General features: G+C 37.7%; 1 protein-coding gene and 1 long non-coding RNA gene across 8 annotated transcripts in view; one reads left to right on the top strand and one right to left on the bottom strand.

The window, feature by feature from the left end:
- The window catches only part of LOC105853361, a 55,878-nt gene extending 40,000 nt beyond the window's left edge, over positions 1-15,878 (top strand). The window contains exons 2-3 of the long non-coding RNA XR_001145201.1: positions 7,476-7,532; positions 15,557-15,878. This is a non-coding gene — a long non-coding RNA (uncharacterized LOC105853361). The remainder of the gene's footprint in view (positions 1-7,475; positions 7,533-15,556) is intronic.
- MEF2C (myocyte enhancer factor 2C) overlaps positions 638-24,391 on the bottom strand; it is a 164,975-nt gene continuing 141,221 nt past the window's right edge. For 3 of the 7 annotated variants that reach the window (XM_012721836.1, XM_012721837.1, XM_012721838.1), the window contains 5 exons: positions 14,451-14,623; positions 12,932-12,955; positions 11,916-12,045; positions 10,890-11,025; positions 4,384-5,342 (listed from right to left, as the gene is read on the bottom strand). In XM_012721836.1, the coding sequence (XP_012577290.1) occupies positions 5,021-5,342; positions 10,890-11,025; positions 11,916-12,045; positions 12,932-12,955; positions 14,451-14,623 (785 nt within the window). In that variant the 3' untranslated portion in view covers positions 4,384-5,020. Of the gene's footprint in view, positions 5,343-10,889; positions 11,026-11,915; positions 12,046-12,931; positions 12,956-14,450; positions 14,624-24,391 lie in introns of all 7 variants that reach the window. The other 4 variants (XM_004678145.1, XM_004678146.1, XM_012721839.1 and 1 more) reach the window with 3 other exon arrangements.

Below are 24,391 nucleotides of genomic sequence, written 5' to 3'. Positions count from 1 at the left end.
GAATCATTATTCATGCAAAAGCCCAAATTCCCCAGTAGACTGCTCAGTACCTTCTTTTCAGTTTCTAAACTAGTCTTTATGCTGATCTCAAGGATATTTCCTTTAGGAATTATCATTACATTTTGGTAATGGGTGTATGTACAAAAATGTATGAGTTCACTAGTATTCCTATACTTAGATGTAAGCTTAAGTTTTCAAGCATTTTTGGTTAAAAGAAACCATTCCATGAAGAAAACTGATATAAATCTGTCCCCTACACATTTTAGCTTGAAAAAGAATTCAACTTAATTCACAGAAGCATCATTCACAATGACTTCGAAAAATTCTGTGCATTTATACAAGCTGTCAAAGTCTTCCAGAAATTTCTTTGATAAAGAAGCTGAACCCCTCAATAAGAACCTTGAACATCTCACATTGGCTGGCTACATTCACCCCCCCTAACGACAGGGACCTGCTTCACACCTTCCTTTCCTCAAAAACACAAATATCCATTGTGTGTGTGTGTGTGTGTTCTGAGTTGAAAACTGAGTAAACTCACTTGTGCTTGTGAGAGAAGCTGCTGTTAAAGAACACTATAACATGGAGTAAATTTAAACAGCAAAACAGTTAATTAAAGAAATGCACCACGGACACTGCATCACTAAGAAAGCCAGTAACTTTACTGAATTGTCTGCAAAATACAAATTATACCTTATTTCCAGCAGGAGAAACTTTTGAAAATTTCCCACTTTTATTCACTACAGACAGCTGAATGAAGTCCCTTGAGATACACAGATGTGGTTTAACTTAGTTATAACATCTTGTCATCTAGTGGCGACAAAGTCCAGCTTATGCCGCTGTGAGCCTCTATTCGATTATTTGTTGCAAATGCTTGTATGCCCTCATTTACAAGCTATTTTAATAACTGTCGTTTAATGGAAACAAGTCCCCAGAAAAAGATCAAGAAGAAAAATGATACAGCAAACCATCTGAAGCAATCCAAGTCCTATGCCTACAGTGACCCAGGTCTACTTTGCTTCAAGTGAACACTGGTACTGCATTCAAACCACAACAGAATCCATTACTTAGCTGACCTCTCTGAATTAAACTGAGGTATGAATCAATTTGAGGTATGACAAGGGAAGGCAAAATGCTATACCCGATTATTAAAATAACCAAATGGGCAAATTTAAATGTAGAAGATCTGTGGCTTGGATTGCTCCACATCTTTGGTTAAAACATAGGAAGAAAAGCCTTTAATTACATCTGTAGTCTGAAGCATTCTAACAGACACCAGTATTCCATCCATCTTCAAAAGATCTGTAGTAGCAGGAAATTAACGCCATATAAGCGAAGACATCACAGCAGATGGCACACACAGAAACAGATGAAGTGTGCCATGCTTAGGCAACAGCCTTTATTGAGGGTTCAAGTGGCTGCGTTATTTATTTATTTTTTGAATCCTTTTTAAAGATAGAAATACAAAGCATTTAATCTGGAAAAACAAAGTTAAGGGGGCAAAAATGCTACCTCTAAGTGAAAAGATGGGTAGGTATGAAAAACTAATACAGGAAAGCGTGAGAGGGCAGACATTCTTTTGAAAAGTGTATTGGAGTTTTTTCTTTAATTCTCACTTTAGTTGACTTAAAGTGGTCTGAGGATGATAGATATTTTCATATTTATCATTACAAAATGTTAAATTCCACTTTTGGGAAAAATAAGCCATTTTACTAAAAAACACAATTTTAAAAAAGGTTGAAATGAACAAACAGCCTTCCGAAAACACACCAATGCGTGTAATATACAGGTTGTGCTGTCTGTGTATATTGCATCAGTGTTGCCAGGATTTAAGCTTAATATTACCAAAAATCTTTTAAAATAGGATTAGCTATAACAATATTCGTAGCTGAGAAAAATGCCACCTTTTACTGGAAATGAAGAATGTTGCCTAAAATGTTACTCTAGGTTGGGTTATGTAAAATAACACTCCCTCAGGGCTCTGCCCTTAACTCCCGAATACAAAGGATTTACTGTGATAAAAGTCCAAAACCATATAACTTTGCAAATACAGCAAGTGGTAAATTACAGATAAGGTTTAAGGGTAAAGTTAGACAGCGATTGTTTACAGAAAGTGACTTATCACAATTAAAATTGTGCTTCTTCTCATTCAATCATATTTAAAATTCTCAGATTATCCCTTTGCTATCTTACCACCACTTTATATGAATTCAGTAGTGGGAACAAGCGATGACTGGCATCCATTTCAAGTGATTCTGTTCTTTTCATGTTCTTATAAAACTATTGTCAGAACTGCTATAAATAGCCAAGGCTTCTGCTGGTACTTTAGCTTACTTTATCTTCAGCAGTAGAAATTCACTTTTTCTTTGTTGCTGAGGCAAATTGCAGGTAAAAAATTAATATGGCTATTTCTTTTTTCATCTTTTCACATAACGACCCTTTCCCACCCAGGGGCAAGTTTCTACTGATATTGATAAGATGTTTTGAAATGACAAAGAACATCTGTGACATGTTTGCATATTTCATACATATCAAGTTTTAAGGATGGGTTGTAAGGATGGGGTTGAGTCTATGGTGAGGAAAATGATTTTCTTTGTGCCCTCCCTTCCCATGTGTGTGCATGTGTGCATTTCAGGGATGACTTCTGTTATATGATTACTGTTTTTCCTCTGCATAAATGTTTTTCTTTCATGTTCCATGGATACCTTGAGTAGGAGGATATATGAAATGGTTGCTTTTTTTTTTTTTTTTAGTATACAAAACGTTAGTACAAGGCAGGCTAGCATCCTATATGGATACAACCAAAGGTGCATTCTGTTCTCATTGTGGATTTCAGATCAAGTTAAGAAAAATAGAGCCTAGCTAGTAAGGTTTCTTGGCTTTTGCCACCCAGCGGCAGCCTTTTATGAGAAACACTTATCAATTACGCAAGTAAAAGAAAAAAAAATGGGTAAGAATGTCCTACACGTGATATAGCAGTGTCGACCTGACTGTCTATATCTTTTTGCTGTGGACGTCAATACGTATGATTGGAGATGAATCGACAGATCTTCACATTCCAAGAGAAGGAAAATCATTCTTAGACTGAAATCTCTTTTAAACAATATATCTCAACTTTTTTTTTTATGGCACTCACTTTTTAAAGGGTCTGAAAATTAATCCCTTATAGACAATTAGACAAGAGTCATCATACTTCTTGAAAAATTATAAAAAAGGGACATAGAGAGGTTCTTTAATGGGAATTCTTGAAATGGCTATTAAATCTCTTTATTGAAGAAAAAAAAATAGATGACATACATGCTTTATGCAGAAGCGACATTTGGGGGTCCTGACACACTGGGGTTGTTCAACAGTCCTATATTGCTGACAAGATTGTTAAGGGTCAGTATATAAAAGAATTAAAAACAGATGACAAAGCAACTATCCCTTTACCTGCTTCCTTCTTGTCTAGCACCCAGGCTTTCACATTTTTCTTCTGTGGGAACTTATAACGTAAGCATCGAGTAAACTCCGTATCACCTGTTTCTAGGGCCGTTATTTGCAGGACATGCGCCCCAGGACAGCTTCTCTATTTTGGGCATGTTTTTAAAAAGCGTATCAAACTCTAGGCTGCAAACCAACCAGATGACTTAGGATGTGGGCAAGTGAAAGTATGCACTTACTGAACTCCAAGATGCATGGTGAATGGTGAGATCAGAAAGGGGCCCTGCATTTGATAAAAATGCAAAAACAAAAACAAAAATAGCATGAAATAAACTAATTAGTATATACAATGGATGTCAGTTGACCCAATACATTGCCAATGGATTAAAAACAATTTAGGGTGCTGCAATGTGTTAATTCTAATCCCACAGGTTATCCTTTTGACAGCTGACCTTGAACTTTAAAAATGTAGGCAGAGTAAAAGAAAACAGAAAAGAAAATAGTTACTCAAATGTGCAACTGCACAAATATACCCCCTCCCACTATTAAGATAACAAAACTTCTGCTATTACCATAATATTATATATATTAGAAAGCTATACACAAGCATGTTAATTTCACAGATTTTTTAAAAGATTCTTAATATTTTATATAATTAGAAATACACATTTCAAAAACAAAACTTCTACAAAGAGAAAACAGTTATCTTGGTTAGCAAAGCATGGAGTTCTTCATGGCTTAGGGTAGTGCTTTCTATACAAAAAGTCCTTTTTGGTTTTTTACAGGACTGTTTAAAATATTAGCGAAGCTATCAAGGGGGAAAAACACATTTTGGCTTAAGTAAACTACAAAAAGCCACAAATGCTTTGCAAACTCTGTCTTACCTTTTATATGAAAATAAGCAAAATGTAATGTACATATTTTTATATTTTTATTTAATAAGAGATGCAGACCCAGATTTATTTCTTTATTTAATTAAATACGTTAGCCCTCAAACTCCACTTTTTTTTTTTTTTTAAATAGGTATGGTCCTCTTTTAATGGTCATCGACCCTTTTTAATGAGTGCCATACGCCAATGATATGCCTGCAGGTTTGTGAGCGTTCTTGGGATGTTAGGTGACCTGGCGTGTTCCTAACATTTACCAGTGGCCACCCTTTGCCGGGTCTGTCCAAGACAACTATACATTTTTCTATATGTTGCATAACAGCTGCTCTCTCTTTCAGTAAAGATCTGCCGCTTTTGGCAAATGTTTCCTTTTGTCTATTTACATGTAAATAACGTTGAACCTGCAACATGACACTATCTATTGTAACATACATTTTGCAAAGGAGCACAACAGTGAAAAGAAGTTAGCCTTAAAATCTATTTTGTACAAGTGTTCTGTTGTACAACTCAAGTGCTAAGCTTATCTCAGCATTTCTGTTTATCTTTATACTGTATCACTGAGGCAATTTAAAAGTACTTTTACAAAACAGAGTACCTGACTTTTTTTTTTCCACACACAGCACATATAATGCATATCGACCCCCCTTCCCCATTAAGGTATAGCACACACACACACTGCAAGAAAAAAAAAAAACTATTAAGTAATAATCTGATCATGTTGCCCATCCTTCAGAGAGTCGCATGCGCTTGACTGAGGGACTTTCCCTTTCGTCCGGCGAAGGTCTGGTGAGTCCAATGGGGGAGTGGAATTCGTTCCGGTGATCCTCTCGGTCGCTCCCGTCGTACGAACTGCTACAGCTGCTCAAGCTGTCAACAGGAGATCTCCCCGCCTCGTGGCGCGTGTGTTGTGGGTATCTCGAAGGGGTGGTGGTACGGTCTCTAGGAGGAGAAACAGGTTCTGACTTGATGCTGAGGCTTTGAGTAGAAGGCAGGGAGAGATTTGAACTCTGAGATAAATGAGTGCTAGTGCAAGCTCTGTAGGAGGAAAGGAAACCCAGTTACAGATGGAGGAGGCCTGGAGCCCCCAGGAACTCACAATTACATCAAACATCATTTTAAAGACTCGCACAGACCCCCAGAGCATGCCCAGAGGGAGGGGGCGTTGTTGGGAGCATTGGGGGACACTGCCTTGCTAGTGTCTTTGTTGATGGCTGGGTGGTAATGACAGTAAACTGGTCCTAATGGTCCAGGCAGCGAGAATCATTCCTGTAGTCTCTGACAAGTTCCTTAAGCATCTAGGTACCATCTGAGAAATGTTTAACAAGACACACTGGAAAAAGCATTTTCTGTGTGTACGGAATTTCTTCCTAGAATAATTCCAGAATATAATCTAAGGCTTATGTTATGGTGTTTAGCTTTTGAATTGGACTTCTTTAAGAATGCCTATTTGAAAATGCTCATACAAAGCTTAATATGGATATAAATATTTCCCTGGATTCAATATGCATATCCGCTTTAAATCGCCTAATCTTCAAGAAAGACAAAAGAGTGCAAATTTCAAATGAACAGAACACATAGAATGCTCCATTTCCACCCCATCGGTGAAAAACCTGGGGGAAGGAGTTTGAAAATTAGAGGCAGAAATTTTTTAAGTATGAACTTAAAAACACGTAGACATTCTACCCCACTCATACAGAATTTGACTTTCTTTCTGTATCCTCTATCAGTCATAGAGGCTGAGAACTGCCATTTTCTACACAGACCCCACTTTCTCATTGCTAGTCCCTCCCTTCTGGGGTACTGGGGTCGTTTGGCTACCACTTCTCTCAGTTATAACCAGTATTAGCGGACGAGACTGAATTTTCAGACGGAAATGTGATTGTAAAAAAAGATCCAGTGTGATTTTATTGTGTCTATAATCCTTAATCCAGAAGAGCATAATTTGCCCTTCTTCCAAAATGTGGGAGAATTTAAAGACCTGAGATTCTGGTTGGAAGAGCATTAGCCCTTAAGTATAGATTAACAATTACACTGACTTTGATGAAGGTCAACCATAGTAACACTGCTGACATCCATTTTAAGATGCTTGTACTTTCTTAAATTCTAATTGTGCTAACACCCAAAGTCAGAGTTAGCGTTCTTTGACCAAAATATAGAAAGTTCTTACTACGTGTAGGAGCATGTAGGAGAGAATTATGCATATAGGTAAACCCACTTTAAACAAAGGAAAGCAAAACTACCCACTCATGTATGTGAGGAAGTTACTTTCCAGGGGAGAGAATTAGATGGTATTAAAAATGTCGTAATAAGCTGTGAGAAAAATGGGTCTATATTTCAGAGGAACAAGTGGAGTAACTTGGGGCTGGCTTTGGGGGAGATGACACACTGGTTCAAGATGTATGAGACATAAAATTAGTCAGAAATGAGTTTATCTATGAGTGATGCTTTATACAAAAGCACCACCTACTGGCAAAAAATTACTTTCCTTCTCTTATTAATGGATGAACTAATGTCGAGTATAACATAAAGGAGAATTATTTGTTTCCCAAATAAGCCTTTTTCTGGCCTTTAAGATCTGAAAGATTCAAAGCAGTCTTAGCATTTGTATCAAGATATTAAATTGCGTTATATGATTTTTTAGCCATCTATTTATACTTGGATTTATTTGTAGTTTTTACTTTACAGTCTATATTAGCATACTAGCTTTCTAAATATTTTAAGTACTTTTTAAAAATCAAAAATATATTAAGATGAAGGGGGGGACACCTATATTTTCAAAAGGGTGCATAAAGGTGGACTAGTTTATCTTAGTTCAAATTTACTTTGCGATTCATTTTGATGTCAGAGGAAATCATCTTTTGATATCTGGAAGAAAGAATTTTTCTGCTCTGGGCAAGAAAAACTATTTCACTAAAATTTAATTAAATGCTGCTACTATGAATCATACAACTGTTTAATAATGACTGTCAATTAGATATGAAAATAAAGCGGCATATCAAGAGATACTTATTTTGGTCTGCCCTTGACATTTAGACTATGTCTTTCCAGGTAAAGTGGCATGGAAAACTCGAAAAAGGAGAAAAAATTGCTGACCTGGGCCAGATTAACTAGTCAATCTGAATAAATTAAACAAAAATTAAAATAATCAATGTGCTGTTTCTTCAACAGAGCTTCTGGAAGCTGCACTACCTGCTCACTGCTTCATCTCCCAACGTCAGTCAGTCGGTGTGTATAGGTTTTCGCATCTCTTTCTCAAAGAAAAGGGACACGGCTCTCTGGTTTCTTTTAAGTGAATAGTTTGTCTTTTGGGGGGTATTTTATTTGACACTGAAACACATATGAAGCATTTTGAGTAGTTCTGGGGACATGAAGTCCACAGTAATGAAATATAAGTGCTATCTTAGGTTCAACTCTATCATAGTGTGGTATAGGATTTGAAACAGAGAGAAATTTAATTGGCTCATTTCTTATCCAATTTCTTATCCAAGAAGTATTTTCTTGAAAAGAAAAAAAAAATCGCTTAGCTCTACCATTGCTAGATTCATCCATAAGCATGCTGGCCTACCTATTTTTGAAAACAAAATTTTTACCAACATAGATAACCGTGAAATACGTATCTATGTGGGTGATAAAGAGGCGGGTGGGAGATAAACAGCACATACGTAAGCTCTGTTGCCTGTTCTATCCACTACTGGAGCCCTGCAACTGGGAAAACACCTACCAGCTCTATAATTGTTCAGAAATGAAGCATGACTGAAGAGTTGTATTCAGATTTCTTACTGCCTCTGCCTAGAAATTCGATTATTCAACCATACTGAACCTAACCTTTACTGAATTTTCTCTCTGTCAGTATGTACTGAACACCCACACCAACAAAGATGATATATACAAATGTTTCCAGAAAACAGGTCGCCTTTTTTTATGAGGTGGTAGGGTAAAACACTGGGAAGTTGGGGTCATATTCTCAGATGTTAGTATTTGTCTGACTTTCATTAACCCTGATGTCAAGTTTCTTCTGCAATAAGTTTTGCACTCGACATCAACCAGCTTATGCTGTTGATTTAATTTGGTTAGATAAAATTTGGTACTAGATAGGGTCGAAAAGTATAGTTTCAAAAATGTAAAGATATCTCCATAAACAAAATTTGAAGAGCTCTATTAGACAGCTTTACTGCTGAGAAAGAATAGTGGTGACGACTTCAGGCTGCTGAAAATATCTATTCTGGTGGAGCTGACATATTTGACTCTGTTTTGCATACTCTATCCAAAAGAACGTGATGTCACTGCTCAACTGTATGAGACGATCAGGGCTGTGAAAGATTAATTTAAAAAGTGGGTCTACACTGCAAGAAATTAGGGAAAATCATATTACTTATTTAATTTAATAATTTAGGATTAAAAAAGTCAACATTTAATTGTGTTATCATGGGTTAGGTCATTTGGAGAAATTGAAAAGCTACTTTGTGTGTGTATGTGTGTGAGAGAGAGAAAGACACACACACACAGGAATACAGTAATAAGTGGTTGTGAGGGAGGGAGGGAGGCAGGGAGGAGGGAGGAAGGAAGGAAAGTGCCAAAATTAGAAAGACTGGAAGGGGTATCCTATCTATTTGAGGGATAAGGGAAGTGATTAAGTGCAATAACAACTCATAGACTAAATTCAGATTCAATTTATGCACCATGAAAATTGGTGTTGAAAGGAACCGGAACTAAACAAAATGCTTCATCCCTGGCTGTTGTAATTCAGCGCCTCTCTAGTCCAAGACTATCACTCCTTTCTCATTTCCTGAAATCACTTTCTCATTTTTTTTTTCCTTTTAAAATTGAGGTGGCAAACTTTACAACACTGTATGTGATTCAGAGGTAAAGTATTGCATCTCTCGAAGCCTCATTTAAGGACAACAGAGAGATCTGCCCTTGTAATAGGAGATAATTTAAGAACTGCAGCATAGTTAAAATATGCAAAATGCTTTATCCATAAAAATGCAAATTCTCAGGTGCTACTGAAAATAAAATAAAGTCACATTTTGTTAAAAAAAAAATGGCCACTTACATCAATCATTCCTAAGGAAAGTTAGTCCTCTAGTGGATGGATTTTGTGAAAATGAGAGAAGCAAACATTTACCTTTATTTTTGACAGGAAGTCTGTGTAGTGGATTCACTGCTAGGCCACAGCAGTCCAATACCACATATGTCTATTTTAAGACTGACTGAATGGTATGAAGGACTTAGTGATAACTATCTAAAGAAGTTATTGCAACTAATGTCTATTTGGTCAGTTAACATTTCTGAGAAAATGTAAATGCTATCTTAAAGAGAAATTCTACTGTGGGTCGATATTCAATATACCTCGAAAGTTAAATTCTTTTAAGAAAGTAGGGCAGCCATGTCCTGTGTATGTATTTACTATTTACATGGAAGATTTTCAGTGATGAAATGATGAGTGACGAGGGTGAGCATAAACAGGTGGTGGAAGGGAGAGATGCCATAACCAGCCCTTTAGCTGGGCGGGGTGGAGTGAGAGATGAGGTTGTGATAGCAATCAGTGAATTTTATTTTAATTGGTGATTTCTTTTTTTAGAAATATAAAGACAAGAACTAGTTAACTATTCTAATCAAGTCATCAGCAGAAAATTAAAAGCAAGGTAGCCATATGGAATGTTTCTAAAATACAAACATTCTTTATTAAAATAAATGTGATAGTCACCTAGTACTTTCTTTAAAAAATATTTTTACAGTTTTGGATTTATATTAGTGAAACTTCAAGTGAGAACTCTGATTATTGATTTAAAGCATTTTATAAAAATTTTTTGTCTTGAAATTGATGTGAATTGCGAATTTGGGGCTTTTGAATGATCCAAATATCTCCAGAGATAATTGACAGGAGTCATTTCTATTAAAAAAGACATATCTCAAAGCTACCACAAGGGGGCAGAAATACACATCTTCTGACTTAAGAAAATGACAAAAATGATTTTTTATATACCAATTTAGATAATTAGTACTGTGTACACCTGCTTACGTCTTTATACTCATAAAATTTATAAATATACACCTATACTCTGAGCACATTATAAATACATGAAAACTGCACTGTGTACACCTGCTTATGTCTTTATACTCATACAATTTATAAATATACACCTATACTCTGAGTACATTATAAATATGTGAAAACTGTCCATGACATAGTTGGCCTATGAGTATATGGTTAACATTAGCATGACTTAAAGTGGTTTACACTAAGTGAAAACGATTCTCAAATATCTCAAAAATTTAAAGAACATATGGTCTTATGCCCCCAGTGAACTCTATGAAAACAAAATAAAAATTTATCACCGATCAACGTGAAACCCTGAAAGATCAGGGAAGCCACTGATCTTATTACTGCAGAGTTCCCTGTCCTCTCCGAGAATAGAGTAATACTTAAGATAGTTGCAAGGTCTTGATCATGTAACTGCTTTCAGATTTTTATAAAGCAAAATTTCACCTCCCTTCAGGGGTCATTTAAACACACATTTGAAGATGATCATTGCAAAATACATTCTGAAAGTGCGTGACAGAAGAAATAGCATCGCTTACCCCAGCTGGCTGAGGGCGGATGGCGGCATGTTATGTAGGTGCTGCTGCTGCCAACCAGTTACTGACCCAAGGTGAAGAGCGCTGGCGGTGTTAAACCCAGACAGAGATGACAGGTCTGCACTGCTCAGAGAGTACTCTGCATCGAGAATAAGACAGAAGTGAAACAATCTGCATATTTTCAAAGGGTGAACAGAATAAACATTCTCAATTTTTAAAAGAGCCTATAGTAGTCTATAGATTTTATTAGACCTTTTTTATGTAGGCGTGAAGATACAGCATCAGGGACCATTTAATTTAAAAAGAGGTATGCTACATAGCAAAGATAAGTTATCCACGAACGCCTTGAAGGAGTACAGTTTGCAATTCCAGTTTATTAGAACTACATTCTGGTGTCACAGTGTGTACATGTTCCATGGCCCAGGAGTTTTTATAAGCAGCCCTATGGAAAACAGTTTTCTATTACATCCAAGAAATAACAGTTCAATGTCCTTGATATTGTTCTTCTATTTTGAATTCAGGTTAGATTAATAAAACTTTCAGTTACTTAAGAAAGAAAAATGTGGATATTCATCACTTTGTGTTAGTAAAGAATAGTGGGACCAATTCTTTGTCTGGACCTGGATACCGCAGGTCCTGAATAAAGCTTCCTACCAGATTCAAAGGTGTTATCTTTTTCACCTTGCTTTTTATTTTTTAAAGATTTATTTTATTTAATTATGCATACAAGATCTGGGGTGTAGGCTAGAGGTGTGTAGAGGTGAAAAGATTCAACAGATTCAGAGTGGGGAGCAGAACAGGTAGACTGACTGAAACACACTGCTGTGGGTAGCAGCGGGCCAGAGAGGAGAGGTCTGCTGCACCTTGTGAGTCAGCTTCCAGGTGGGGGATCGAACTTGTGCTGCAGTGGCTGTCGATGGCTTTATCGTGCTGAGACTTAACCCCTTGTGCCACCAGGGAGGACCCTTTCACCTTGCTTTTTAATAAAAAGTATTTTGCCTACTATTTGAACATGACAAAGCTACTCACCGGTACCATATGTTGTTGAAATGGCTGATGGATATCCTCCCATCCCTTGTCCTGGTAAAGTAGGAGTTGCTACGGAAACCACTGGGGTAGCCAATGACTGAGCAGACTGGGAGTTATTTATCCTTTGATTCTTTTAAAGTAAATAAAAAGACATTAGTGATGGGATTTTGTTAAAAGTTAAAAATATTAGATTTCAGTATTGGTTTCCCACATAAAGAGATAACTTGGTACAAATCTCATGAAATTAATCATTTAACATGTGTCTCTATGAACTCTGCCAACCCTATCATTTACAATCCTTCAAGAGACCAGTTGTTGCCATAGTAACCCATTACATCAGTATCTCCTAGGCAACTGAACTAGTAACAAGTACCATAGCTTTATTATGGGTAAAAACAGACTATGTTGAAAACTGATGAAATATGTATACTGTACTTCCATTGTTTCAGTTTTTATTCAAATGCAAATTAAAAAAAAATTAAAATCAACCATGGTGGTTTCTATGCTCAGTTCTATCCACAGCAGAGCAGATGAGGAGAGGGTCATGCTATATCATCACCAGCAGGTGGTGCTCTGGCCACTTTTTTCAGCTGCTTCTAAACTTCCCTCAAACTAGATGGCAAAGCAAACTACCAGGCATTATTTAACTCCTTACAGCAAAGAGCTTGAAAACTCACATAACTGAAAGATCATGAGACCTTAATTTTCAGAAAAAGAAGTACCGTCATAGTTTTTTAAAACTAAGACAAGTTGTTTCTGGTGTTACAACTTCTTGTAAATTAGGTCCTAAAATAAATTGAAAACATGACCTTCAGTACAGAGGTTGAGACAGAAAACTAAATCACCTGCCATCCTTTTCACATATGAGTGATATTTAAAATTAAAGGTATTTAAGTACAACCGATGTGACACTGTTAACTTGTGCGATCTTCCCCTCGGTGCTCCCACTCTCTCCCTGGAAGTCGCTTTGGGCTTCTCCCAGAGGGTGCTGGGAAGGGAGTACTCTTGCCACTTACCAAAAGCAGGTCGACATCCTCAGACTGAGAGCATGGGGAAGGAGTTTATTAATTAGTGTCTGTAAATATTTATAATTGGGCAAAATTTTTTCAACAATAGAAAAAGCGGCTTCTGATAGACACAACAGTTTAAACAGTTTTAAAACCCAGACTCTAAAGATAACTCTGTACAAAGCCATTCTTTGTTTGCCTTAATGAGCTGTTTGTCTCAAATGTGAAGGCAATCCACCCAGTTTGCAGCGCAGGTCAGTGTCTTGACGTTCATTATTTCACCACCACATTTTGAAGGGGAAAAAAGCTAGTACTCTGAAAGCCCACTTGCTGGAGGAGGGGGTGGTGATACCTGGCTGTCAGGGAGCGACCTAACGGGCTACTCACAGCATCCCTGGGAAAGCATCAGTTTTAAGGGACGCAAAATAAATCTGCTGCTAGAGACAGCCTGCCACGCACGGCCCACACAGCTTGGCAATCACCCTGTGGGAGGTTTTATTTATTAGCCCCAGTCTTTTCCTAAGAGAATGCTGCATATTATGTGATTTTGGGGGGGTTGATATTCAAAATTAATCTGCACTGTGCCATAATAAACTAATCAGCTTGCAGGACTGTTTTACCCTGAAGCTTGCCACAGAGCATGGAAAGAAAAAAAGAAATGTGTTTGCAGAATGATCTAAATTTGTCTACTGAATCTTGGTTTTAAATGTTCTCTCTCTTAAGCAAAGCTAATTTGAAGAACACTGATGTAAATCTCTTTGTTGTGGAATTTGGTTCCCAAATATTATCTTCATCTTAGCCTTACGGTAAGACCCAAAAGAAAGAAAATGATAGAGCTTGGGGGTATTATTTATATTTTATATTTATTTATTTTTCTTGCAATGACCACAACTTGCTTTGGATGTAAAATGCAACCTTTCGTCCTCAAATGCCTCAAAAACAATTTGCTTTTGAGAGGTAGCTATTTGGAGGAAGCATGGATATGGAAAGATGAATTGAGGCAGAGAGGGCATGCAATGTGTTACTTGCTCTCATTGCCCTATATTTAAGAAAAGAATTGCCAATTAATAGGTGAAAGTTCACTTAGAAATTACAAAAAAGATTTTTCATTGTCAGCACCTTGAGGATATAAATAGTTCAATATTATCAAAATCTATAATGAAATACCTAATTTCTGCAAGTTTGAGTCTACTGCTGGACAGACCAAATGCCCCACATGCAGAATAAGAGGGAATGGGTTTTTTCTAAGTATATATTGGAGGTCTCTTAAAAAGAAATGTTTCTTTGCTTGGAACACCATTCCTATAGGAGCGTTTATGGGATGTTGGTTCTTTTTTACATGGAGAAGAGAAATACAAACTAGTATTACCTGCAATAATAACTACATACAATCAGGGCTCCAGCAATAGACTGATGTATTAATTTGCAAGGAGCACTTAAGCATTTCATACAGTTAGACAAATATAAAACCCAGCAAAACATATACATAGCATTGGCAACATTTATTTAAAAAACAATTTTGCATTACCACTGATGGCATCGTATTCTTGCTGCCTGGTGGAATAAGAACTCGGAGATCGGGTTTACGGTTATTCATCCCTAAATTCATGGGGGGAGGTGATTTTGCTTGCATATTCTTGTTCAAGTTACCAGGTGAGACCAGCAGACCTGGTGAGTTTCGGGGATTGCCATACCCGTTCCCTGTTAACACAAAATAGGAAGAAATCGAGACTTAAGTTATGTTTCTAGAGATCATACTGCATGAGATGAATAATACAAGCTGAGCAGGATAAGACACACAACAACGTGTTAAAAAATTCGTAAGATGACTGACTTAACCTCTGGAAGTGGCACTCAATCACTTTTTTAAGGACCATTAAAAAGTTTTAAGGGGAAGACAGCTAGTCCATATCATCTTGGCTTGGAAATCAGCATAAACTGTTGACCTGTTAAACGGGCCTAAGAGAAGCAAAGACACGGTCCCTCACTTTAATTGGCGAGCCCAGTGGTAGCCAGGCTGGCGTGACTCACTCTTTCAGGTCAATGGTTTGGGTTTTATTTTGTGCTTCTGTGTGTCTTTAAGTGCAGAAAGGTCTTACCAGCAAGACTATAATTTCTAGGACGTGCAGGAGGAGGTGCCTTGCTTACTTTGTGCTGTTCAGTTCCCCTTTTCTTTGGGCGATTTCTCCCTATAGTTTTCTTCCACCTGACTTGCGCTCCTCACCAAGTTCAGCAGATGCTCTCAAGGCTGCCTGTCCCACGCACACACAGCTTCATAGAGGAGAACTGCTGAGGAGCAAAACTGAGGGAAAGGCTAGGCCACTATCGGGCTGGCTCATACTAGCGAGGTTACTGAAAGGACGTGCCCGGGACTCTGGTGTTTAGCCCTCTACAAAGAGAAAAACAGGCACCTGCAGATATCTCCACTTTTCAAAATTCCAAATATACTGCTAATATTTGAAAGGTGCTGCGAACACACTCCAAGACTTAACTCTGTATGGTGATGGCTGGTAGGCTTACTGCGGCAGTCATTCTATAATGTGTAAACATGCACGATTGTTTTGTTGCACACCTGAAACTGATGAGCCTGTTGTATTTCAATAAAATAATAAAGCTGTGTGTATATACTCATAGACTCCTTCGTGACAGGAAGAGCTACGGAGTTGACATGAACTTGAGCTGACATAAAATCATCTGCCAGCTTCCTCCACTGCCTCCGACTGAGAAAAAGAGAAAACAACTACCGATGACCCTTCTTGGAAAACCAGACATTTGTTTTCTGAAGCTCTTAAAGGAGACGCTCAGACCTCATTATGGTAAAACACAAGTGCCTGTTACCCCAGGGTGAATGACACCCTTTACTACCCAGCAGGAATGCAAAGACAAAAGTCTGGGTCCTGAACAACCCTGTGATCCTTTTGCTAATCCAGTGTAGACATGGTCAGTGTAAACATAAACCTCAAGACAAGGCAGCCCAGCTGGGGACCCACAGGGTAATTCAGATTGTTACTGAATTTCCAGGAGGGAATAAGCGATCTAATAAAGGCTAACCAAAGAGGCAGGTATTAATATGGTTCTTGAAAAAAGAGAAGAGGCAGAAGGAGACCAGGGGCTTGGGCTGGGTGCTGGCTAAGGGCCGAGATGGGGATTTACAGGGTCCAGTCAGAGATTGCAAGGAACCAGTGAAACGTGAGCAGTGTGAGATCCCCTGTGAAGGAATGTGGAGACTGGGCAGTGTAGACAAAGAATTCCAGGTTAAGACGCCGTGGTGCAGGGTGTGCTGACGTGTCTTTCAGGCAGTGTGATCCTGCGCCTCAGAATCACACCCAGTGTTGTAAACTGTTACCTCCACTTAAAAAAAAAATGATGGAAGTGCAGGCCTGTATAAAGATTATAGCACAGAGGTCCACAACAGGCTCTCAGTGGATAGTGACCCACTGACATTGGGACACTCTGGAGTTAGAGAGGTTGGAGAGGATGGAACAGTCTGGAAACTTTTGTGAGAGCTGGGGCTAGAGGCAATGAGGAACGAGGAAGCAAAAGGCAAAGGTTTATTTCTGGGGATATTTACGGGCACATCTTTTGAGCTAGAACATATTTGAGGCATATCGTGCAGAGAACATTTGTTCTTCATGTCCCATTCACTTACCTGTTTCATTTTATGCATGAATAAACAGACTGAACATGTAGCAAGTAACTCCAAGATTAAATCTGTCAATCAGATTATGCATAAAATTCTCCAAGTTACATGAAGGAAAAAAACCCCCAAAAACAATTGAGACACCCCAAAACCTGTGTCAAGCACCCCATCGCTGCTTAAGAAATGTTGGCTGAACTTGAATGTTAAGTGACTCATCTATAAAAAAACTTCAAAAAATCAGTGATCTTCTCTGAAGTCAGTTAAATATGTCAAGAGTCACATTCTTTTTTTTTGTTTTACAGTTAATCCAGACAGCTTTCTGTGACAGAAGTCACAGGAAACAAATCCATTTACCTTTTATCACTAGGAGAAATACAAAGAAAAGATTCATTTAGAAAAATGCTCCATTAAGATGGAATGTTCAGGGGAGTTTTCTATCGAATGTGCATGATTATTGTTAGTATGTTAGGGCTTTAGTTTTAAATACTGGATACGAATGGATTAAAAGGGGAAAAGGAAACCAAGACAAAATTTGTACTCTGCTCTCCCATCAGCTGAAGTTCAGACCCACACGCTGAATACACATGTCACTTATCTATGAAGTCTGCGTGAGATCTGGTTTAAATAAACAATCAAATGGAAAATTAGCAGGGTAATTTCAAAAGAAAGGAGGGGGGGGAAGTCAGTTAAGCAGTGCAATGAAGCTTGAATAGATCAGAAGAAACTAAAACCCCGGCTTGGTAGATGCCGATACTGGTTTGCATGGAGGAGTTATTTTGCTAAGCGGAAGTAAAACCGCTTCGTGAAATGTGTTGTCCTGTGATATGACAAGCACTAGGCCACTGTGTGAAAATGGAAAATGCTTCACCGAGGCTCTGAGAAAGGCTTTTTTTTTTTTTTTAATTTTTCTACAGTAAACTCTCTGAGAAAATCCAACAAATCCTACATCCTTTTGCACATATTTTAAACAATGATTTGGGGCACTTGTTGGGAACAAAAGTAAACACATATTATAGTTTTTCATCCAATAAGTGCCTGAAAGCTAAAAAAATTGATTTTCAGAGCATTCTATTTTTCTCTTGGAATACTCCCTGTTATTTGGAAATTATGCCATTTTAGAAGATTAGTCACATATTTGAAGATGTTTACATATTGGATGTAAAATGTTTTGAACCACAATGACACTTCTGAAATTCATATTTTTAGAGCAAAAAGTTATTTTCAAGAACAAATAAATTCTGCCTTTTACCGGTGAATTTCTGCTGTTTTTAGCATATTGTGCCAACTAGCATTTTGAAGCCGTATAATAACCATTTCTGTTCCAGCCACCAAGTTGTTATTCTTTTGGCATAATATAGATTCAAGAAAGCAAGACTGTGGATCCTAAACCAGTGATACAGAAACCTATCATTTGAAAATCAATGATGAATACATGCGTGTGGTTTACTGCTAAGAAGAGCCTGTATTTAGAAACCGCGGCCTCCTCCCTCCCTCAGCATGCTGTGGCCTATGTTTGAGCCGTTGTCCTTCCTACCTGACATAAATTCACCAAAGAGAACTGTCTCATTTAAAGTCAGGGGTCGGGGAGGTGGGAAACGCCACCTCGCAATAACCTTCTAATATACAGATTCAACCTTTCTTCATGCTATGTTTAAAAATTACCCTCCGCCTAGACAATTATCAATTTAGATGTGACTGTATGCAGATGTCACATTCCCCTCACCACTTAAAAGCACAAAAATTATAAAGTACGAGTGAATGGATTTCCTGATTATAGATTATAAGAAAATGAAGAACAGGCCAATTTTAGAGTCCGTTTGTTTTATAGTTTCATTTGATTAAAAAGTATTGTTTCACATTTAAGAGAATAAGGGAAAGCATTCATGATATAATCTGTATAAAGGATAATATAATAGAATCTACCTCGATGGGTTACAAGTTTCTAAACACTCATATTAAAACTAGTGTAAATATACAGAACTTGAAATGTGGTGTTAGGAGAAAAAAATTTTTTTCTCTCTAGTTAACTTGAAAACACTTGCTGCCTTTTAAAATTGACTCCTATTTTAAGAAGTTGTAAATTTAAATAACATATTCCTGGCTTAAGATGCTGTGAGGAGGACATTTTGCCTTGTCTCACAGAGCTCGACTGAGCATTCGTTCTCCTAAAGTTCTGAAACTTTTTTGTATTTAGATAGACATTTTGAGTCTTTTCACTTGCTTTTCTTCCTTTCCTTTTCTGGGATTTTCAATGATAAATACAAGCAATGACTTATGAAACCTATAAGCACAAAATAAAACTAGCCTACAGACCAAGGCTCATTTTATTCATTGGCACAATTTTTTCCCAGCCCTCCAAGTCACCATCTTTGAATATTCCTTCTCTCTCTTCCAACTTCATATCCAACCAGACACCAAAGCTTGTTAACGTTTCTTCAAAAAGGCCTCTTTCTATTTCTCCTGCTGCGGCCTATTTTAGGTTTTCATCGACATTTGACTAGGTCTTTCAATAACCCCTCATGCAGTCCCTGTTCTATAGCTGAGATGGGTTTCAAGGAGGTTGTGAGCTCCTTAGAATGGAATGCCCCTTTTTGGCTTATTTGTGGTAAAAACAAAATCTAATGTCCTCCCCAACCCACCAGGGAAACCTTTTTGATGCGCCATTTCCATCACATCCCATTCTGGCTCAGATACTGCAGCTGTGTGCTGTGTGATCTCAGGACTGCTCAGAGTTTCACCCATTCTGTTTATCTAACCTCATTTCCAACAGTCAAGACCAAGTTCAAGGTCCTCTGACTATGCCTGAGTCTTTGCTCTTCTTGCAAATCAATGACCAGAGGATTTGCTTTCCTGTTTAATTCAAACTCATCTTTCAAAGATCATTTAGTGTCCCAACTCTATGATGCTTTCAGCCCACCTCAAATTTGCTCTCCGCTAAACACCTCTGCAATTGGAGCCAGTGACATTCTGAGATAGTTCTTTAAGTGTTTCTGGTGCATGCAGAACAGGTAGAAGAATATGTTGAGAAAATCAGTAGTTATTCGGAAAGGCACTAAGTTACTGAGGGAGCGTGAGATTAGAAATGAAAATGAAATGAGTAACTTTTAATTTCAAAAAACCGAGGCTCTCTCTTCTATGCTACTTGAGACTTTTTCTATTTTAGATAATGTTTACATGCTGATGACCAAATACATCATTGAGACACACTCCTTATCAACCACGCAATATGAAAGTGACGAGAGGGAATCAGGGTAGGGCTTGCCTACTAAACTTGTTTACAGAGAGGTAAGTGATGCTTCCTTCCTAACCTGTTAATCATTTCACAGCACATTACCTTAGCCATCTATAAGTGGTAGAATCGAATAAAGTAAAATTTTCCCGAATAAAAAAAACAAAAAAACAAAACAACTCAGGGCCCTTCCTGGTGGTGCAAGGGGTTATGTCTCAGCACTACGAAGCCATCTGCAGCCTCTGCAGCATAAGTTCAATCCCCAGCCAGGGAGCTGGCTCACAGGTGCAGCAGCCCTCTCTTGTCTTGCCCGCTGCTCCCCTCAGCAGTGTACTTCAGTCATCTGCCTGTTCTGATGTCCACTCTGTCTTTCTTTGGTGAATCCTCTCACCCCCCACACCTCTGGCCTGTACCCTAGTTCTTGTATGCACAAATAAATATAAAAAAAGAAAGATAGAAAGAAAGAAACCCAGAGAAACTGGACCTTTTCTTCTACAGCAACAAGAGTTTACTGCCATAGGTTGTCTTTGCATCAAAATGAATCCCAATGATAATTTACTCATACAGAACTTTCCACTGAATGATGGACTTCAAAGAAAAGAACGGTAGAAATATGGAAGGGTGACAACTAGGACTTCATTTGATGACAGAGAGAGTGAGTTCCTAGCGAGAGGGGATTCACTGTGGAGTGATCTCAGACTCACCACTGTATAAGGACATATTGCCTACGAGGATAACATACCATGTGCTGGCGAGTATGCAGTTTTCAGAAGATGGAAAAGTAGGTTTGGCAAACATGAGCCTGTCAGATGGAGCCATTACACTATAGATTTTATACTAAACTTTGTGCTATGGAAAATGAGCAGCCGGAATTAGTTTAGGAGTGGTCAACGCCGTCATTATCACTGTGTACCAGGGAAATAACTGTGGCAGGAGAGTGGATGGATGAAGGATTAGATTGCCGTGGGCAGCTAGACTGAAGTCTGATGAGGTGAAAGGACTGGAGATTTACAAGGCAGATGGGAGTCAAGGACAAAGGTGGATAAAGTAGATAAATCAGGTTCTAAGTTAGGTGTCTATTAAAGTTTCTTCCACTATAACTGAGCCTTAGTTTTCTCAATGCTAAGTTATGATTTCATTAATAAAAGAGAACCAGAAAAATGATCTGAATCAGAGATTTCCATCTACCTGACTGAGGCAGGCATCATCTTGAATGTGCAATAATGTTAACACAGCAAACCCTCTTTCTGTTATTATTTGCTGACAATATTAATATTAAGCATACATGTGGAATACTGAGAACACTACCAAGCACCTACCAACACGTCATGAGTATTTGCTATTGGGTACAGCTAGAAAACACCTTTACTTCTCACAGGGACAACCCTGTGAAATCCTAGTAGTTTCCCTGTGCTATCTGATGAGGAAACTGAAGAACAGAGAGGCTCGGTAACTTGCCTGATGTCAACCAGCTATCACCTGTGAGAGCTGTGATTTGAACCCAGTAGTGTGCCCTAGTCTCTCTTCTGAAGAACTGCACTGCTGTTTGAGAATTGGTCATGCTAGAGGCTTTGAGAAGCCTTCTGGGTGAAATCTAATTCTAAAATGACAGGAATCCAAAGAAATAGAGGAAACAAAGTGTGAGATTAGGAACATGAGACTCAGAGGTGAGGTGGAAGCTTGAGGACACGTTACATGCTCGACGTGGCCATCATAAACAGCAGTTCTGGTTGAGAAGACACATGTAATGCTGGAGTTCCAAACCACATTTCTGGTATCCTTCTGGATAAATAAATATTTACAACTAGGAACTATTGGGCTTAGCTACACTAAATGCCAGAGCAGCTGTTTAACTTTCAGTGTGCTATTTTGAGTGGATGGTTAAGTATGCATTTAAAGGTAGATTATGTAATATTTTAGCCAATAATTTCCCCTCTTAATAGAGGGTAAGTATGTTTACCAATGTGACCAGCTCCTATTAGAACCAATAAATGTGATCAAGAAATATCCAGAATTTTGTAGTATCCACCAACATTTGTTATTTGCAAGATAATTTCTAATATTAAAGTGCACAAAAATTAGTTTAGTAATTTGCTAGTGGTATCTTATTTTTTTGCAAATCTGGAGCAAGCTGTTGCAAGAAAACATTAAGTTAGACATACAGCTGAACCACTGCTATACTGATTTTCTGCTTTTACTTTAGCAAAAATGTTTGCCTCACTTTAGTTTTTTCTTTCATTAGAAAAATTTTGAATCATTTGCAATAGAGTGCCTTGTTAAACCAGAGATTTCTCATATATGAAGATGCTCACCCCCACCAATTAACTTTACACTTGATGTTTTAAAGATTTTAACATAAGTTAGTTTCTGATATCAGGACACTCGTTTTTGTGTCACAAACAAATGTAAATCTTCTCACAAAAAATCATTTTAAATTTTACACATGGCAAACTTTCTCATCCATTCTACCACCCTGCTAGAAGTAACACTCTTGCCATAGTTTTTAGTGAAGAATTATTAAGACCTTCTAGAGTAACCCCATACAAGTTTGCTCTGGTGACTGAACTCAGTTAAAAACAGTTATTTAGTTGTTGTGACTCACTTATTATTATTTTTTTTTTTTGAGGGAGAGGGAGATCTTTTTCATGGGGATGACTGTAGGGGAAATGGCAGCCACAAAACATTTGGAAGTTAGAAATTTGGGAAAGATGAAAATTTCAATGTCTACAGCCGAATGGGACAAATCAGATTTCTGATTCTTATCTTCCTAAAGACTCCTAATTATAGATTCTTAAACAAAAAATCCAAGTCTTCACTCTTAGGAGTTTCTTAGGGGAAAAAAAAAAAACATATAATAATGCATAATGTTATATGTGAAGAAAGTCCTGTGAAACCTCAGCACTTTTTGTGGTGTATTCTTAGAAAAATACCCCAAGAACACAACAAAGCCAAGACTATTTCTGGCTGTACCAGTTAGAGGGCAGCAGACATGCTAAAAAGAGATTTGTCTCTTCTGCTGGACCTGATGCTGAACCCATCTTGCATGGATTTCCCATCTAGCCCCCTTGTCCCTGGGTTTCTTGGACATGCCTTCTTTAGTATTTTTTGTGAAACTAAAGGCCCACCATCCAACTAGATGCTTAACTGGAAACAGCATGTACAATAAGCTCTGGATTGTAAGGCAGGAGGGAAAACTTGTAATGATTACTAAATTGCTTTTCCAAAGATCGAGGGTCTGTGTCTTTAAGCAGATTTGTCTTGGCATGTGGGTCAGGCAGTATCATCCTAATTTCTGTCAGATGAGAAAACGGGGGTTCAGGAGGCCTCTGTGATTTGTCAATAAAGTGGGACTTTGATTTGAATCCAAAACACAAGCTGCTTCCACACGTTATTACAAAAGACAGATGCTTTAGATTTAGAATGCATCCCTGTATTTTCCCTCTCTCTGAAGATAGGCTTCATTTACAAATAAAGAAGAAATCGACAATCTGGTATTTCCAGTACAAAAAGGCATTCAAAATATCGTTCAATTTTGAGTATTGATTTACTGAGGGATAGTTTTAATTGCTTTGTAAAAATTATATTGAACCTTGCTATCTTCAAAAAATTCCACTTAACAATGAATGATAGATTTATGACTCACTTAATTGTTCACTTCTTGCGATTTTGGGGCTGTCTCTTTGCTAAAAAATGAGGGGGTGTCTTCATTATTGACACAATCGCTCATTCTTTCAGTCATTTTTATAAACAAAAATATTAAGACAGTATAAATTAGAGAGAACGTGACAGAAGAGAAAGAATAATTACTTGTGGTTTTAACATTAACACAACTGCTGCAAACACATCATAAGAACATAATGTTCAAAGTGAAATGTGTTGCACTGAACTATACCTCACTTCATTCTGCCTCAAATTTATTAACCTACCCTCTTTCCTCCCGTCCATGACAGCAAGGCCCCACTTTACTAATGCACTGTTCACTCAAGGCAAAGGAATCAGGATTATTGAACGTATGAAACCAAACTATTCTTTGCCTAGGAAATCAATATGACAGGTAATATTAACAAAAGCTACATTAGCAAGCACTTATTCTAACCAGGTGGAGGGCTAGGGGGTGTCGGGAGGCAGAAATTACCATGTGCCTAGCATGAGTGATGAGCTCATTTACTTTTCAGAACAATTCTGCAAAATGGGAATTCACATTTTCCAAGGGCAATAATGTCATCTCTAAAATAATTTTATGTCACGTGTTTTTCTTTGGTTGGCTTATTTTTCTGAATCTCTTTCTCTGGCTATATTCCCAAATTGCTCCTTAAGCAAACATTTCACTTGATGATTTTATACTTTTGTTCTCTGAGTTACTGACATTTTCATGATTGTTATGTAAATTAATGTGTTCAAATATGTAAACTGACCCCAGATTTAGATGTTCTACTATTACTATATTTTTATAACCTATGTAGATATAGCAGGGTTTTCCCCTCTCACACTATAAATACAATGTAATACAATGTAATTAGTTCTTTACCATAACTGGAGGTCATAAGTGAAGTCTGAGGTTATGAAACTGTGAAAGGAGGGCCAGTGTTTAGTTAAAATA

Source organism: Condylura cristata, unplaced genomic scaffold (assembly GCF_000260355.1).
Source record: "Condylura cristata isolate star-nosed mole 26May11 unplaced genomic scaffold, ConCri1.0 scaffold00007, whole genome shotgun sequence".
NCBI classification, from domain to species: domain Eukaryota; kingdom Metazoa; phylum Chordata; class Mammalia; order Eulipotyphla; family Talpidae; genus Condylura; species Condylura cristata.
The sequence above is the reverse complement of the archived record's forward strand: the minus strand, read 5'-3'. Positions and strand labels throughout refer to the sequence as shown.